This window comes from Capricornis sumatraensis, chromosome 3 (assembly GCF_032405125.1).
Source record: "Capricornis sumatraensis isolate serow.1 chromosome 3, serow.2, whole genome shotgun sequence".
NCBI classification, from domain to species: Eukaryota; Metazoa; Chordata; class Mammalia; order Artiodactyla; family Bovidae; genus Capricornis; species Capricornis sumatraensis.
In genome coordinates, this window is record NC_091071.1 from 1473363 (window position 1) to 1486626 (window position 13264).

The 13264-nt window shown below is 65.7% G+C and overlaps 1 protein-coding gene across 1 annotated transcript; it reads left to right on the forward strand.

Moving 5' to 3' along the window:
- Window positions 1-580: 580 nt before the first annotated feature.
- On the forward strand, window positions 581-8677 carry LFNG (LFNG O-fucosylpeptide 3-beta-N-acetylglucosaminyltransferase). Its single transcript, XM_068968602.1, has 8 exons — window positions 581-1015; window positions 5384-5432; window positions 5932-6031; window positions 6137-6290; window positions 6395-6480; window positions 6868-7033; window positions 7615-7700; window positions 7837-8677. Exons 1-8 carry the CDS (start codon window positions 581-583, stop codon window positions 7901-7903), a joined length of 1143 nt encoding a protein of 380 aa, XP_068824703.1. The 3' UTR covers window positions 7904-8677.
- The last annotated feature ends 4587 nt before the right edge of the window (window positions 8678-13264 follow it).

The window sequence follows — 13264 nt, forward strand, 5'->3', positions numbered from 1 at the left end:
GCCGGCTCGGGGAGGGGAAGTGCCCAGCGGGGAAGGACCGACGTTCCCCGCGGGACGACTGAGCCCAGAGTGCCTGTCCCGGAATCGCTCTCAGAGCGCTGAGGGCGCGCCCCTCCGCAGGCCAGACTTGGAGGTCCGGCCCCGCGCTGGGCTGGCCTGGGTTTTTCCCCTTCAGGGCCACCGGGGCGGGGCGGGACGGGGCGGGGCGGGCCCAAGTCCCAGCGCCCCCCGGCTGCCCGCGGGGGGCGATCCGGGCGGGACGGGGCGGGGCGTGCACGTGCGGACCGGGGGCGGGCGCGCGGGGAACCGGCTCCTCGGTTCCCAGACCCCCGCCGCGGCCCCACGTGGGCGCTGCCGGGCGTCGGGGGCAATGTGAGAGGCCCCGCCCCCGGGGCCCGGGAGCCAATGAGCTTGCGCCGAAGGCGGGGCATCGCGCGAGGCCTCGCCCTAGGGGCGGGGCCAGGTCGGGGCGGTTTAAGAGCTCGGGCCGCGGGCGGGGCGCCGCTGGACGTGCGGCGGGACCCCGGAGCCTCGGCGCGGCTGAGAGGGGCCGGGCGCTCCGCGCTGCCGCCACCCCACCATGCTCAAGCGCTGCGGCCGCCGCCTGCTGCTGGCGCTGGCGGGCGCGCTGCTTGCCTGCCTGCTGGTGCTCACGGCCGACCCGCCGCCGCCCCCGGTGCCCGCTGAACGCGGTCGGCGCGCGCTGCGCAGCCTGGCGGGCCCCTCGGGGGCGGCCACGGCGCCTGGACTGGAGGCGGCGGCGGCGGTGGCGCCCGGGGCGCCCGTCCGCGAGGTGCACAGTCTGTCCGAATACTTCAGCCTGCTCACCCGGTCTCGCAGAGACGCGGGCCCACCGCCCGGGGGCGCCTCCCGCCCCGCTGACGGCCGTCCGCGGCCCCCGGCCGAGCCGCTGGCCCCACGCGACGTCTTCATCGCGGTGAAGACCACCAAAAAGTTTCACCGCGCGCGTCTCGACTTGCTTCTGGAGACGTGGATCTCGCGCCACGAGGAGATGGTGAGCCCCGTCAGGCTGGGCAAGTGGGCAGGGGAGGAGGTGCCCTCTTGTCCAGCTGGTGGCAGCATCCAGTGGGCGCCAGGCTGCCTGTCTGTACCGCCGCCGGGAATATCGGGCGTAGCGATGCCGGTTCATCCCCTTCCAGCCCAGTGTGCCTGATGTGGAAGCACAGGGCGGGGACTCATTCCCCAAACACCACCGGTCAGTGGCCTGCAGTGAACCTTCACCAGCCAGGTGTTGGCTCCTGGTGATGCTTCTTGCCCTCAAACACTGGAACTCAGCAGCTAGGAATTATTGTCCCCAAGCCTTCCGAAGGCAGATTCAGCGTGGGGCGTCCTCCTGGCCTCATACCCTTCCCCGGGAGGAAGACTCTTTCCTGAGAAGTGGAGTGAAGGGTTAGGACCCCTGGGCACAGGGCCAGACCTGTCCCTCATCCCAGCCTTTGCAATGGGCCGGGGGACAAGTCGCTGTTGAAGCTGGGGGTGGGCGTTGGTGGGGGTCCTGGGGGGGGGTCTATCTCCGAAGAAGAACGAGAGCGCACGGGCTGGGTTTCAGGGTGTATTCTGGGGCCCTCTCTCCACAGTGCAGAAGTCTCTGGAGCCTGGAAACTAGTGCTTAGCACATCCTAGTTGAGCACTGACTTCCTCCACACACATAATAAAGACACACCCCACTTTGAAAAATCTCCCTCCAGGCTGCAGCTGGATGGCTGGGTTGCGGCGAGATGGGGGCAGAGTGTGAGTGCTGCTGGGGAGGGGGTGGGGGAATCCCCTGAACTAGGAGATACAAGGGACTGCCTGGGTATTTGGGATGAGGGTGAAGGACACTTGACGGGTCTAGGGGCTCAGAGAAGACCCCAGCTCTCTTCCTCCCTGTTGAAACCCTCGAGGCCTGGGGGCCTTCTGGCCTGGCTGAGCCCTGTTTTGGGGCAGGGCCCTGACGAGGTCACGATGAGGGTCAGGGGAGCAGGGTCCTCCTGGTCCCAGCGTGGGGAGGGGGCCCTGGGAGCCCACGGCAGCCTCCTGGGAACACGGCGTCCCTTTCCCAGGGGCTCAGCAGGCCGGCAGGAGGGGGCGGCGGGGGCTGCGGGTTTTGTTTGGCTGCTGGGCCGTTAGGATTCCCAGCGCCGGGCGGCTCTCACGCCGGCCGCTCGGGCAAGGTAACAAAGCCCCTTTCTCCAGTGGAGAAAGGCGTCCGGCCTCTTGTGTGCGGCTATGTGCTCCATGGGAACCGCCGCCGGCGCGCTGGCCACTCAGGTTGCCTGGTGATGACGGCCTGCGGGCCCCCCTCCCCAAGTGACAGCACTTGCGGGGCGCTGTCCCCGAGCCAGGCACCACCCCCAGGACCCTGCCTGCCTGCTCTGTGGCCGTTGGCAGTGCTCAGCCCCCTCTGGGCTGCCACCAGCTCTGAGCACCTCTCCTCTCGGACTCTGAGGACTTCCTCCCGCGAAGGGGATATGGTCAGGGAGTCTCGGGGAGCAGTCCCGGCCGAGCTAGGTGACCCTGGGCATGACCAAGGGCCTCTCTGGCCCTCAGTCTGCTCATCTCTGGAATAAGGAAAGCGCTGGCCTCTGGTCGAGGGTTGTGAAAGCGGACGGCCAAAACCTGGAGAGGCAGGGAGAGGCCGCCTTCCCCACTGAAGGTTCCCTCAGGCTCCCCTCTGGCTAGCTGAGCACACCCGGGAGGAGCCGAATCTGGCTCCCAGCAGTCAGGGCGTGTGTCCCGTCTAGCAAGAACCCCTCTCATGGTGTCCTAGGGGTGAGGGGTCCTTGAAACTGTTTCAACGGAGAGACCTCGGCTCCCAACCCTGTGCAGGGTGGTTCAGACCCGGTCTGATGGGGGAGACTCCAGGAAGTCAGGGCTGCATGGGGGAAACCCAAAGAGGCTGTGTGAGCTGAAAGGGGGGCATCTGACCTGGGTTGGGGAGGGAGGGACTTCCTGGAGGAGGTGCCATTTGAGCTAGACGGAGAGTAGGAAATGCCCTGAAAGGGCAACTGGGCACCTTGAACACAACCTGGGGGGCGTGCAAGAGACTTCCAGCCATTGGAGTGGCTCGGGCGGGGGTGGTCAGCAGCAGCCACGTTATGACGGCCCTGGAGGTCCAGGGTGAGGGGCTGGGTCCTTGGCCCGCACTTTGCTCCCCTCTCCCTCCCAGGAGTGGGCTAGGCTGCGCGGCTGCCACCGCAGCGGCCACAATTGTCGGTGGGGGGGGAGAGCTTGGCATCCTGTGTTTCTTTGAATCGCAGCTCCAGGAACAATGCCGCTTCCTGTGGGTGTCCCCCCCGCCCACCCTCCGCCAGCCCTGCCGCCCCGCCGCCTGGCTCTTCCTCCCCCATCCCTGCCGTCGTCAGGGAAGTGGGGAGGGGTCTGTGGGGCACGGCTGGTGGGGACCAGCACCACCTTTGTCCCGGGGCGTGACCGCAGGCCAGGGCCCGCCTCTCTCTGGGGCTCCGTTTCCCCACCTGTACACTCGGGGAGGGATGATGCCCTCCTCCCTGGGCCGTGAGGGAGCTGGAAGAAGAGAAGGAGCTGGGCGCTCTGCTTTGGGCGCGTGAGCTCTGGTTACGCCCATTACACAGAGGGTGGAAACTGAGGCTCGGAGCCACGGGTGAGGCCCATCCCCTCCGCTCCTGACTGCTCTGATGAGGCGAGACTGGAGGCCCGGCACCCTCACACCCCCACAGCCCCACGCCTCCAAGCGCTCCTCTCTGAACAAAGGTGACTTTAATCTCTGTAGCCTTGGGCTGGGTTTTTAGGGCATCACCAAAGCGCGGGAGAACAGACCTCGCTTGATCTCATTAAGAAAGCATTTTCCTTTTAATCCAGTGGCAGCAACGGCGCGTCTGCACGGGCGGCCTCGGCCTCCCACGGCATTCCTGGGCCGAGATGCCGGCGAGCAGGCAGGGGGCGGGATGCGAGTCCGTGCGTGCGGGCCCCTGGGGTGTCTGCTCGGGAGGAGGGGTGCGTGCCTGCAGCGGGCAGGAGGGGCCCACCCTACCCCCCTCCCCCAGTCCCTTCTAGGCCCACCCAGCTGGTGGCCTCACCTGAGCCTGTGGCCCGGGTTCAGGCTCAGACTGGACCGGGAGCCCGGGCTACCAGGAGAGGGTGGGCACCCCAGGTGGGACCCCCAGCCCCTGAGTACACATCGCATCAGGCCTGCACACTCTGGCCCCTCCCTTGTGCTCATTTGTACCCAGGATGAAACCAGGGCCTGGTGGCCACGGAGGTGGGGGGGCTGTCTCCTGCTGCCCGGGCTCATAGCACCCTCCGCCGGGCTGGGCTCTGCACTCGGCACGCCTGGGTGCGCTGGGCGGCACGCGCTGGGCGGGCGGCAGAGGAAGGAACATTCCTCCCCGTGTGCCGACGGGCCCAGGCGGGCGCCGGCAGCGCCTGGCCCCTCCCCGTCGGGCCCCCCCTTCTTCCGTAGAGCGATCCTGGCAGGGGTGGAGGAGCCAGGTTGGCATAGCCAGAGCTTTGATGCGGCCTCGGGCAAGGCCCGTCTGTGAGCCGAAGCCGTGGCCGGGGGTGCTGGGCCGCGTGGGCGCAGGGAGCGCTGATTCCTGTGCGGGGCCTGTGCGGTTTCCCGGCCCAGCCCCGCAGACTTGTCAGCGTCTCCGGAGAACCCTGGAGGCTGCTTTGGCTCAGGGAAGGCGACTGGCTTGGCGGGCTGACCACACGGCCAGTGGTGCGAAGGGCCCTGTCCTGAGGGCCCAGCCTGGGGGACCGCGGGGCTGTGGCCACACCCCTGCCCGCCGGACCTTGTGCCCAGCCCGGCCCAGTTAACCAGGCCAGCTGTATGGTAATGGGCCGTGTGGCCACTCCCGCTTAACGCGGCCGAGTTCCCCTCGCAGCGCGGCCCGGGACAAAGCTGGCGGACAATGCCTGGTGACTCACCCTCCCTGCGGGCCCTTTGTCCGCCAGCGCCTGGCAGCCGCCCAGCAGAGGCCTTTGTCCCCGACTGATGGAGATTTGGCTTCCCGAAGCCGACCTCCTCCGCCTGTGCCCTGCCCCTCCCGCAGGCCGGGCACTGTGTCAATAAGGGTGTGTGCCCGCCAGGTGCGCAGGGCGGGCCGAGAGCGGTTACCTGGCGGGTGGGCGGGGCACCGCACCTGGCTCGTGCCGGCAGCTGCCTCCCGGTGACCTTGGGCGCAGCTGTCACGGTGGTCGGGGGTGGGGTGGGGGTCCTTCCCGAGCCCCCACCGTCCCCTTGCTCTCATGGTAGGCTCCGGAGCCCCGCTCTGCACGGGGGGGGGAAATGGAGGCTCAAAGATGCGGCATGGGCACGAGGGGTCCCAGCCCTGGGCCCTGCGGTGGCCGGGGGGGCCCCCCACCCCGAGCTGCCCGTTCAAGGCCGCATTTCTCCCTGCAGACGTTCATTTTCACGGATGGGGAAGACGAGGCGCTGGCCAGGCGCATGGGTGAGCCCTGGACGTGGGAAGGCGAGGGGGGGTCCTGCCTGGAGGAAACTGTCCCCTTGGGAGAGGTTGCCGGGCCGAGGACCTGGGAGGGCAGTTTACTCAACGGGTTTGCTCAGCGCCCCGCCCCACCACTCACCCACCCCCCCAATTCTCATGCAAATGAGGCCCTTTCAGCTCCTGGGCCCTTTGAGCTGATGTGGCGGCAACAGGTGGCTGGTGCTGGGAAAAAGCCGCCTGAATGGGCAGGGGCGGGGTGGGGCGGGGCGCCCAACGAGGTGGTGCTGGGGGGTGGGGTCTGCAGGCCGGTGTCCGGCTCAGGGGAGGGCTTGAGTAGGGTGGCTGGTGCAGGCACTGCTTGGACCCGGGGCGCCCCGGGACAGATTACCACCCCCACACCCCTTCCTGCTCTGCTTGCCCCGGGCCTGCTGTGTGACCCCAGGTCAGGCTGCCCTCTCTGACTGGCTTTGGACCCACTCACAGCCCCTCCCCTTGTCCGCAGGCCACGTGGTCAACACGAACTGCTCGGCCGCCCACAGCCGCCAGGCGCTGTCCTGCAAGATGGCCGTGGAGTATGACCGCTTCATCGAGTCAGGGAGGAAGTGAGTGCCGGCCTCTGGCAGGGCCCTGGGAGCGTGCCCTGGTGGGGCTCTGGCCCTGGCAGTTCCACCCGCGTGATGCCCCCCTGATGGCCCTGCCCCCGCCAGGTGGTTCTGCCACGTGGATGACGATAACTACGTGAACGTGCGTGCCCTGCTGAGGCTGCTGGGCAGTTACCCGCACACGCAGGACGTCTACCTGGGCAAGCCCAGCCTGGACAGGCCCATCCAGGCCACAGAGCGGGTCAGCGAAAACACGGTGGTGAGTGCCCCCCCCACACCAGCCTGCACCGCCGCACGGGGAGGGGGCTGGGGTGCCCGGCAGCGGGGCTCTGGGAGTCTCACCACGGCCCTCCGTGCCCGCAGCGTCCTGTCCACTTCTGGTTCGCCACTGGCGGGGCTGGCTTCTGCATCAGCCGAGGGCTGGCCCTGAAGATGAGCCCCTGGGCCAGGTGAGTGCCCTGGGGTGCAGGTGAGGCTGCCTCTGATCTCCCAGGGTCCCCCCATGGCCGGCCTGGCACGGCTCGTCTTCCCAGCCCAAGTGTCCCCAAACCTCACGTCCACCGGCAGGGTGAGTCGTCCCCACCTCCGCCTGCCAGCCACCAGGGGGGTGAGGACCCCTTCCTGCATCTGGTAACCCCCCACTCCACACACACGGAGTCCTCAGGCTTGTATGGAGGAGGGGGCTTTCCCGGAGGAAAGGGAGGCTGGGAGCCGCTTGCGTGGGAGCCCCGTCAGGGATGCCCACCGGGCGCGTCCACCTCTTGCCTGAGCCCGGCCGGCTGAGCGGCACGCTGCCCCCTCGGCTCACTGCGGCCCTCGGCCCTTCCCTCCCGCAGCGGAGGCCACTTCATGAGCACGGCCGAGCGGATCCGGCTGCCTGACGACTGCACCATCGGCTACATCGTGGAGGCGCTGCTGGGCGTGCCCCTCGTGCGCTGTGGGCTCTTCCACTCCCACCTGGAGAATCTGCAGCAAGTGCCTGCCTCCGAGCTCCACGAGCAGGTGCGTGCACCAGGGCCGTGGGTTTCCCTGAGCAGGTGCGCGCGCCAGGGCCGCGGGGCTCCCCGAGCAGGTGCGCGCGCCAGGGCCGCGGGACTCCCCGAGCGGGTGCGCGCGCAAGGGCCGCAGGCCGGAGGAGAGCGTCCGGGAGAGCAGGGGAGGGGCAGACAGGAGGGAGGGAGGAAGTGGGGAGGGGGCTGCAGAGGGGCCACGGCTTTGAATAGGTCACCAGAGGCCCGGCTGTGCATTGCCACCCAGGCACCCAGATCTGCCCAGCAGCACTCCCGTGGTTCGTCCATCTTGCCTCTTGTCTTCAGCGGGACACCTACTCTGAGCCTTTCGGGTCTTCCCTGTACCTGTAAACATTCCTCGCCGTGGCTGGCGAGGCCGCCGTCCCAGCTAAAGCCCCCTTGGGCTTTACTCCTGGGGGTGCAGCGTGGACCTGGCTTCTCAGCCCCGAGGTGGGCAGAAGGCCAGGCTGTCCCTTCGGGCAGAGTCGCACCCATGCCCGCCTTGGGCAGAGCCAGGGTAGGCTGGCCTTGGCACCACGGCCCCCCACGACCACCCTTTCTGTCTCCCTGCAGGTGACCCTGAGCTACGGCATGTTTGAAAACAAGCGGAACGCCGTCCACATTAAGGGGCCCTTCTCAGTGGAGGCTGACCCGTCGAGGTGAGGAAAGGGACTAGAGAGGGCGGGCTCACTGAGGTCCCTTAGGGTCTGCTGCAGCTCAACGGCCCCCAGGAGTCTGCTCGGGTGGAGGCGGGCCCCCAGCCCGCACGGACAAGCGCCCACTCTGTCCCCACAGGTTCCGCTCCGTCCACTGCCATCTGTACCCGGACACACCCTGGTGCCCCCGCACTGCCATCTTCTAGTGGCCGTGGCTGAAACCCCGTCCTCGGGCGCCCCTGGTATCCAAAGGGCCTGAGGACCCCTGTCGTGCCACCCCGGTCTGGGCCTTCGAGGCCACCCCGGGGCTGCGCCTGTGTGTGTGCGGTGTGTCCATCCCTGTAGCAGACTGCTGGGCAGCTCTGCTCTGCCAAGGGGCAGGCAAAGTCCCGCCTGCCTGTCTGTCTGTCCGTGTTCCGCCCCGGAAGGATTTGTGTGGGAGGTCACTCTGAGGACAGTTCTGTTACCCTTTCGGGGTCTCTGGGCAGCGTGGGGCCCAGGGGCTGCTCTTCAGGGACGTGTGGGCGCCGCTCCGTCCTGCTGAGCACAGGCCCGTCTCTGTGGGCACCTGCCCCCCCGGGACTCTGGCTCCCCACTCAGAGCCCCCAGGACAGCTCCCTGTGTTCCGCGTGAGGAAGCTGGGTTTGGGGGAGTGCCCCTCGCCCCCTCGCGCTGAGCTCTGGCCTGGGTACGACAGCTCCGAGTGACAGCAGCCCCAGCGACCTTGCCGCCGGGTGAAGCGTCCCGGGCAGGGGTCTCCCCTGCTCTCTCAGCCAGCTTCCCTTTGTGACGGGGAGCCAGCTGAGCTTTTAACTCCTCTCCAAAGTAGAGAGAAAGTCGCCCATAGTGGGTGTGTCTGTAAATACTGTGACAGTGTTTTTTACTGTGACTGTTTTGTTGAAAGAGGGTGGGTAAAAAGTAGGGTGTTTTTGTCTGTGTTTTCAGGGGCTTGGGGAAGGTGTTATCTTTTCTGTGGATCAGAAAAAGCAGAAGCCAAACTTGGGATAATCTCTGTTGTTAAAGCTGATGGAAATGTCTAACACTCTATTTATGTGTCATGGTGTCTGGCCTCTCCCTGCCTGCCTCCTTCACAGAGCCTGTCTCCCAGCCCAGCTCAGCGCACCTGGCCAGTGAGGTGCGTTTTGCTTTCTGTTTTTCTTTCTGCAAGACATAGCTAGGAAAGTGAACGGTAAGAGAAAAGTTCTCAGGGAATTGAGGTGTGTTGCTATGGTGATGTCCTTTGCTGTGAATAAAGATGCTCTTTGGGGCAACCTGGGGGTCCTGGTCTTGGCTGGACGTTGCACCCGAGATGCAGGTTCATGGAAGCTGGCGCTGGGGGCTCGTTGGCACTCAAGTGGGGAAGGTATGAGAGATCCCCCCAAGCCAACTATCGTAGCATGGGAACTTGGGCTCAGAACAGCAACTTGCATGTTCCTGAGAAGCCCAGGAACTCGAGTGGCCAGCCCAGGGCACCCTCAGGTGTAGGGGGAGATCTCATGTGATCAGACACGCTGCTCTCACACTCCGCAGCCCTGGGCTGTGCAGACCCGGGCCCGGGCCAGCTGCCATGGAGGCCAGTCCTCCCTTGAGAGTGACAGGTGCTCGCCGTGGTTTGGCCTGGGACCGCCTTACCCAGCTTCGTCCCTGTCACAAACCATCCAGGCCACCTTCTTGCCCCCATTGTGCAGATGGGAAGACTGAGGCTCAGAGCAGGTGACATCCAAGGCCAGGCAGCTGGGCTGGTGGAGAAGAGCTCCAGGTCCAAGGTCGGGCTGGCCTGGATCCTGGCCTCACCCCCTCGGCCCGCCCATCCCTGCTGTGGCGATGTTTTCTACCGAAGGCAGATCCTCAGGCCCTTCCTCAAATCAGCCTATGTAATGTGGGGTGGGGAGGGCCTGCTTTGGCCTCTGGGGGAGTCCCCTCCCCTGACTCTCCCCGGGGCCCTCACTTCCTCTTCCTCAAACAGCCCAGACAGGCTGCTCCCGGCCTGACCGCAGCCCCCAGCCCCCAGCCCTGCCCCGCGGGCCCTCGCTGGGATCTGGGGCCCCCACCGCCGCCTCTGCTCCCTGCTGCCCGCCGTGCACCCTGTCAGCTCATCAGAAACCAGGCTGAGGGTGGAAGAGCGACTCTCCTCCCACCCCTGATGTGGGGGCAGAAGCTCCCCCAACCCGGCAGACTCCTCTGCTCAGCGCCCCCACCGGGCTGGGGAGGGCACCACTTCTGCACGCCCTGCCGGTGCCCACTCTGGCCCAGGGAGCAGCCGGCTGGCGCCTGACCCCACCTGGGCCTTCCGCAGCCCTGAGTCAGCGTGTGGTTTGCCCAGCAGCTGCCCTGGGGGTGCGGCAGGGACAGTGCAGGGAGAGACAGCCCCTTGCTGTCACACGGCCTGACCCTGTCTGGGGGACGCCCCCAGAGCACGCTGTGCCAGGCTGGGCGGGGGTGGGGCAGTCACAGCGGAACTTGCTGCTGTGGGCAGAGGCTGCGGGTCTCTTTCCGGCCAGCGTGAGTCAGAGGAGCCTCTGCCCGGAGCGGAACTGTGGCCTGGCGCCCCAGCCCTGGTGGGTGGCATCGCCTCCCCACAGAGTGGTGGGGCCCTGGGGCCCAGGGGTGGGCATCAAGGATCACAGCTGGTCCGGGCTGTCCCGGCGGCAGAGCAGGGAGCCCAGGGTGGGGGTGGGGGGAGCCTCCACCTCCATGAGGGAAACGGGGGTCAATGTGAGGCGGCTGAGTGCCTGGCCTCCAGGTGGGGTTGCGGAGGGGCATACCTGGAGCACCCCGGCCCATTCCTCCTCAACACGAAGCTGGGCTCCGTCCTCAGAAGGGGAAGCGGTCCAGGAGGCCTTACAGGAACGGGCATCCGCCGCCTGGGGGTGCAGGAGGCGGCCCTCCCCCAGTGAGTCACAGAGTAGAGAGGTGCCCGCCCTCCTCCTGTGGGCACGACTGGGGGCACCACGCCCCACCCCTGGTGGCATCGGTGCGCCTCCCTGCGCACTGGTCTGAGGGATGGTTGGAGAGGGTCCTGGCAGGCTGAAGGGGCTCCGTGTCCCCCAGCCTGGCCCTCCTAAACGGCGGGTCACTGTGGGCTTTCAGAAACGAAAAGCACAGCCCCGGGGGCCGCTGGGCGCCCCAACCCCGCCCTGCCCCTGGCTCCCCAGCTGCCCACAAGCAGAGGCTGAGCCACGTTTTGGAGGGGCTGAGACGGGTGCCAGGGTGCCAGGGCGGGGCCCTGCTCTGTTCCGTTGAAACGAGCTCCTTCCGCTGGGCCATCACGGTTAGCTGCCCTGAAGAGGCCCAGCTGGGCTGGAGCAGGAAGGCTCTGCCGAGGGCAGTGGCAGAGGAAGACACTCCAGGCCTCGACACAGCCTGGACAAGGGGCGGAGGTGGGGCTCGTGAGGATGTCTGGAGACAGGGTGGTCTCCACGGCCCTCGCCACCTGGCGCATGGCTGCCCACGAGTCTCCATCCACGCTTCTGGAGACCAGACCCTGCTGCAGCTTCAGCCAGCCCTGCCCTCTCTGGGCCTGGGGTCCCGGCGGGGACCAGAGCCGGCTCCGTGTTTTCTGTCAGACCAAAGTCCAGTCATGGCGCCGCCCCAGCCCTGACCTCACCAGATGCTCCTGAAGGTGACCTCTGCCCCAAGTCCAGCCCGAGGGCACGTGGTCCATCATCACTAGGAGGGGACCAAGGGGCCCGGAGGGCTTCTCATCTTGGCCCCTGGCGGTTGCCCAGATCATGTCGCCATGCTGAGTTTGGGGGCTCAGAGCTGTGGCTGCTTCCCCCGCCGCACACCCCTACTCCCCCTGCCCGGGCAGCGGGCAGCCCCTTGCATAGCCCGCTGCGGTCCTTGGGCGCCCCCTGCTGGCCATAGTTGGTGGTTTCTCTCCCAACCCGAATCCACCTTCCCCAGGACCCTCTTTTTGGGCTCCAAAATCACTGCAGATGGTGACTGCAGCCATGAAATTATAAGACGCTTGCTCCTTGGAAGAAAAGCCATGACCAACCTAGACGGCATATTAAAAATCAGAGACATCACTTTACTAACAAAAGTCTGTCTAGTCAAAGCTATGGTTTTTCCAGTAGTCATGTATGGATGTGAGAGTTGGCTATAAAGAAAGCTGAGCGCAGACAAACTGACGTTTCTGAACTGTGTGTGGTGTGGGAGGAGACTCTTGAGAGTCCCTTGGACTGCAAGGAGCTCCAATCAGCCCATCCTAAAGGAGATCAGTTCTGAATATTCATTGGAAGGACTGATGGTGAAGCTGAAACTCCAATACTTTGGCCACCTGGTGCGAAAAACTGACTCATTGGAAAAGACCCTGATGCTGGGAAAGACTGAAGGCAGGAGGAGAAGGGGACGACAGAGGATGAGATGGTTGGATGGCATCACCGACTCAATGGACATGAGTTTCAGCAAGCTCCGGGAGTTGGTGAAGGACAGGGAGGCCTGGCATGCTGCTGTCCATGGGGTCGCAAAGAGTCGGGCATGACTGAGAGACTGAACTGAACGGAACCTGATCGAGAGGTGCAGCCTGAGTGGGAGGGAAGACCATCTCTGCATCCCCTTGCTTGCTCTTAAAAGTTCACATCATGAATCTTTGGTTATTATCAATATTTGGTATATTACCAGTATTTGGAATCTACTAGTTATCACCAGTATCTGCTTTCTGAAGTACATGTGCTGTCAAGAGGCAAGCTGGAGCCTTCTGCTGCAGGCCACCCAGGCCACTGCCCTGCCCCCTGGCTCTGGTGCATGGCTGGTTGCTGCATCTCCTTATGGCCCATCCTGGTGGAATCCCCAGATCCTTGCCAAGTGACCCCTCATTTCCTTTTTGAATGTGGTGGTCACAGCTGAGCCCCAGTCACTGGGAACTTGGTGGGAATGCAGATTCCCCGCGCGGGCTCCTCCAACAGTCTGTCCCGCCCTTGTCCTTCATCCTCCGAGTACTCGGCGCCCCCTGCTGGACATCTGCTGTCCTCACACCTCACTCCTGACGATGCTCTTGTAGCCACTAGCCCATGCCCCTGCTCCAAACAGGGTCACAACCTCTGCTGCCCCCTCCCCGATGTGGGTATCCACAGACCCCCTCATCCTGGGGCGATCTGGACTCCTATTTCATGGCCACACTCTCCCGCACTGCTCCTGCGGACTTGGTGTCAGTGACCCTTCCCGTATCCTTGGCATCTCCTCCCCCAACGACCAGCAGGCAGCCACACCCCCACCCCGTCTTGGCTGCCACTCCACCCAGACCTTACCTACCCCGTGGCCGCAGCATCCTACGTTGCCTCCACCTGTTGTCTGTCCAGCTCCCATTTCCTGACCCCAGGGGACCCCAGGTTCCTCACCCCTGGAGGGTTTGTCTTCTCCTGGCTGAAATCTCCAGGTTCAGCCACGCCCTTGAAGTCACCTTCACCTCCCTTGGCCTCTCTTGCTTCCACATCTTCTCTTGGCCACATCTGCAGCCTCTGACCTGTTGCCTCCGGCCTGCTGCCCGCTCACTACCCACACCTGGGTATCTGGAGGGGCTGCCTTCCAGCCTGGTGAGTCTCACCTGAGTTCCAGACCAAGCG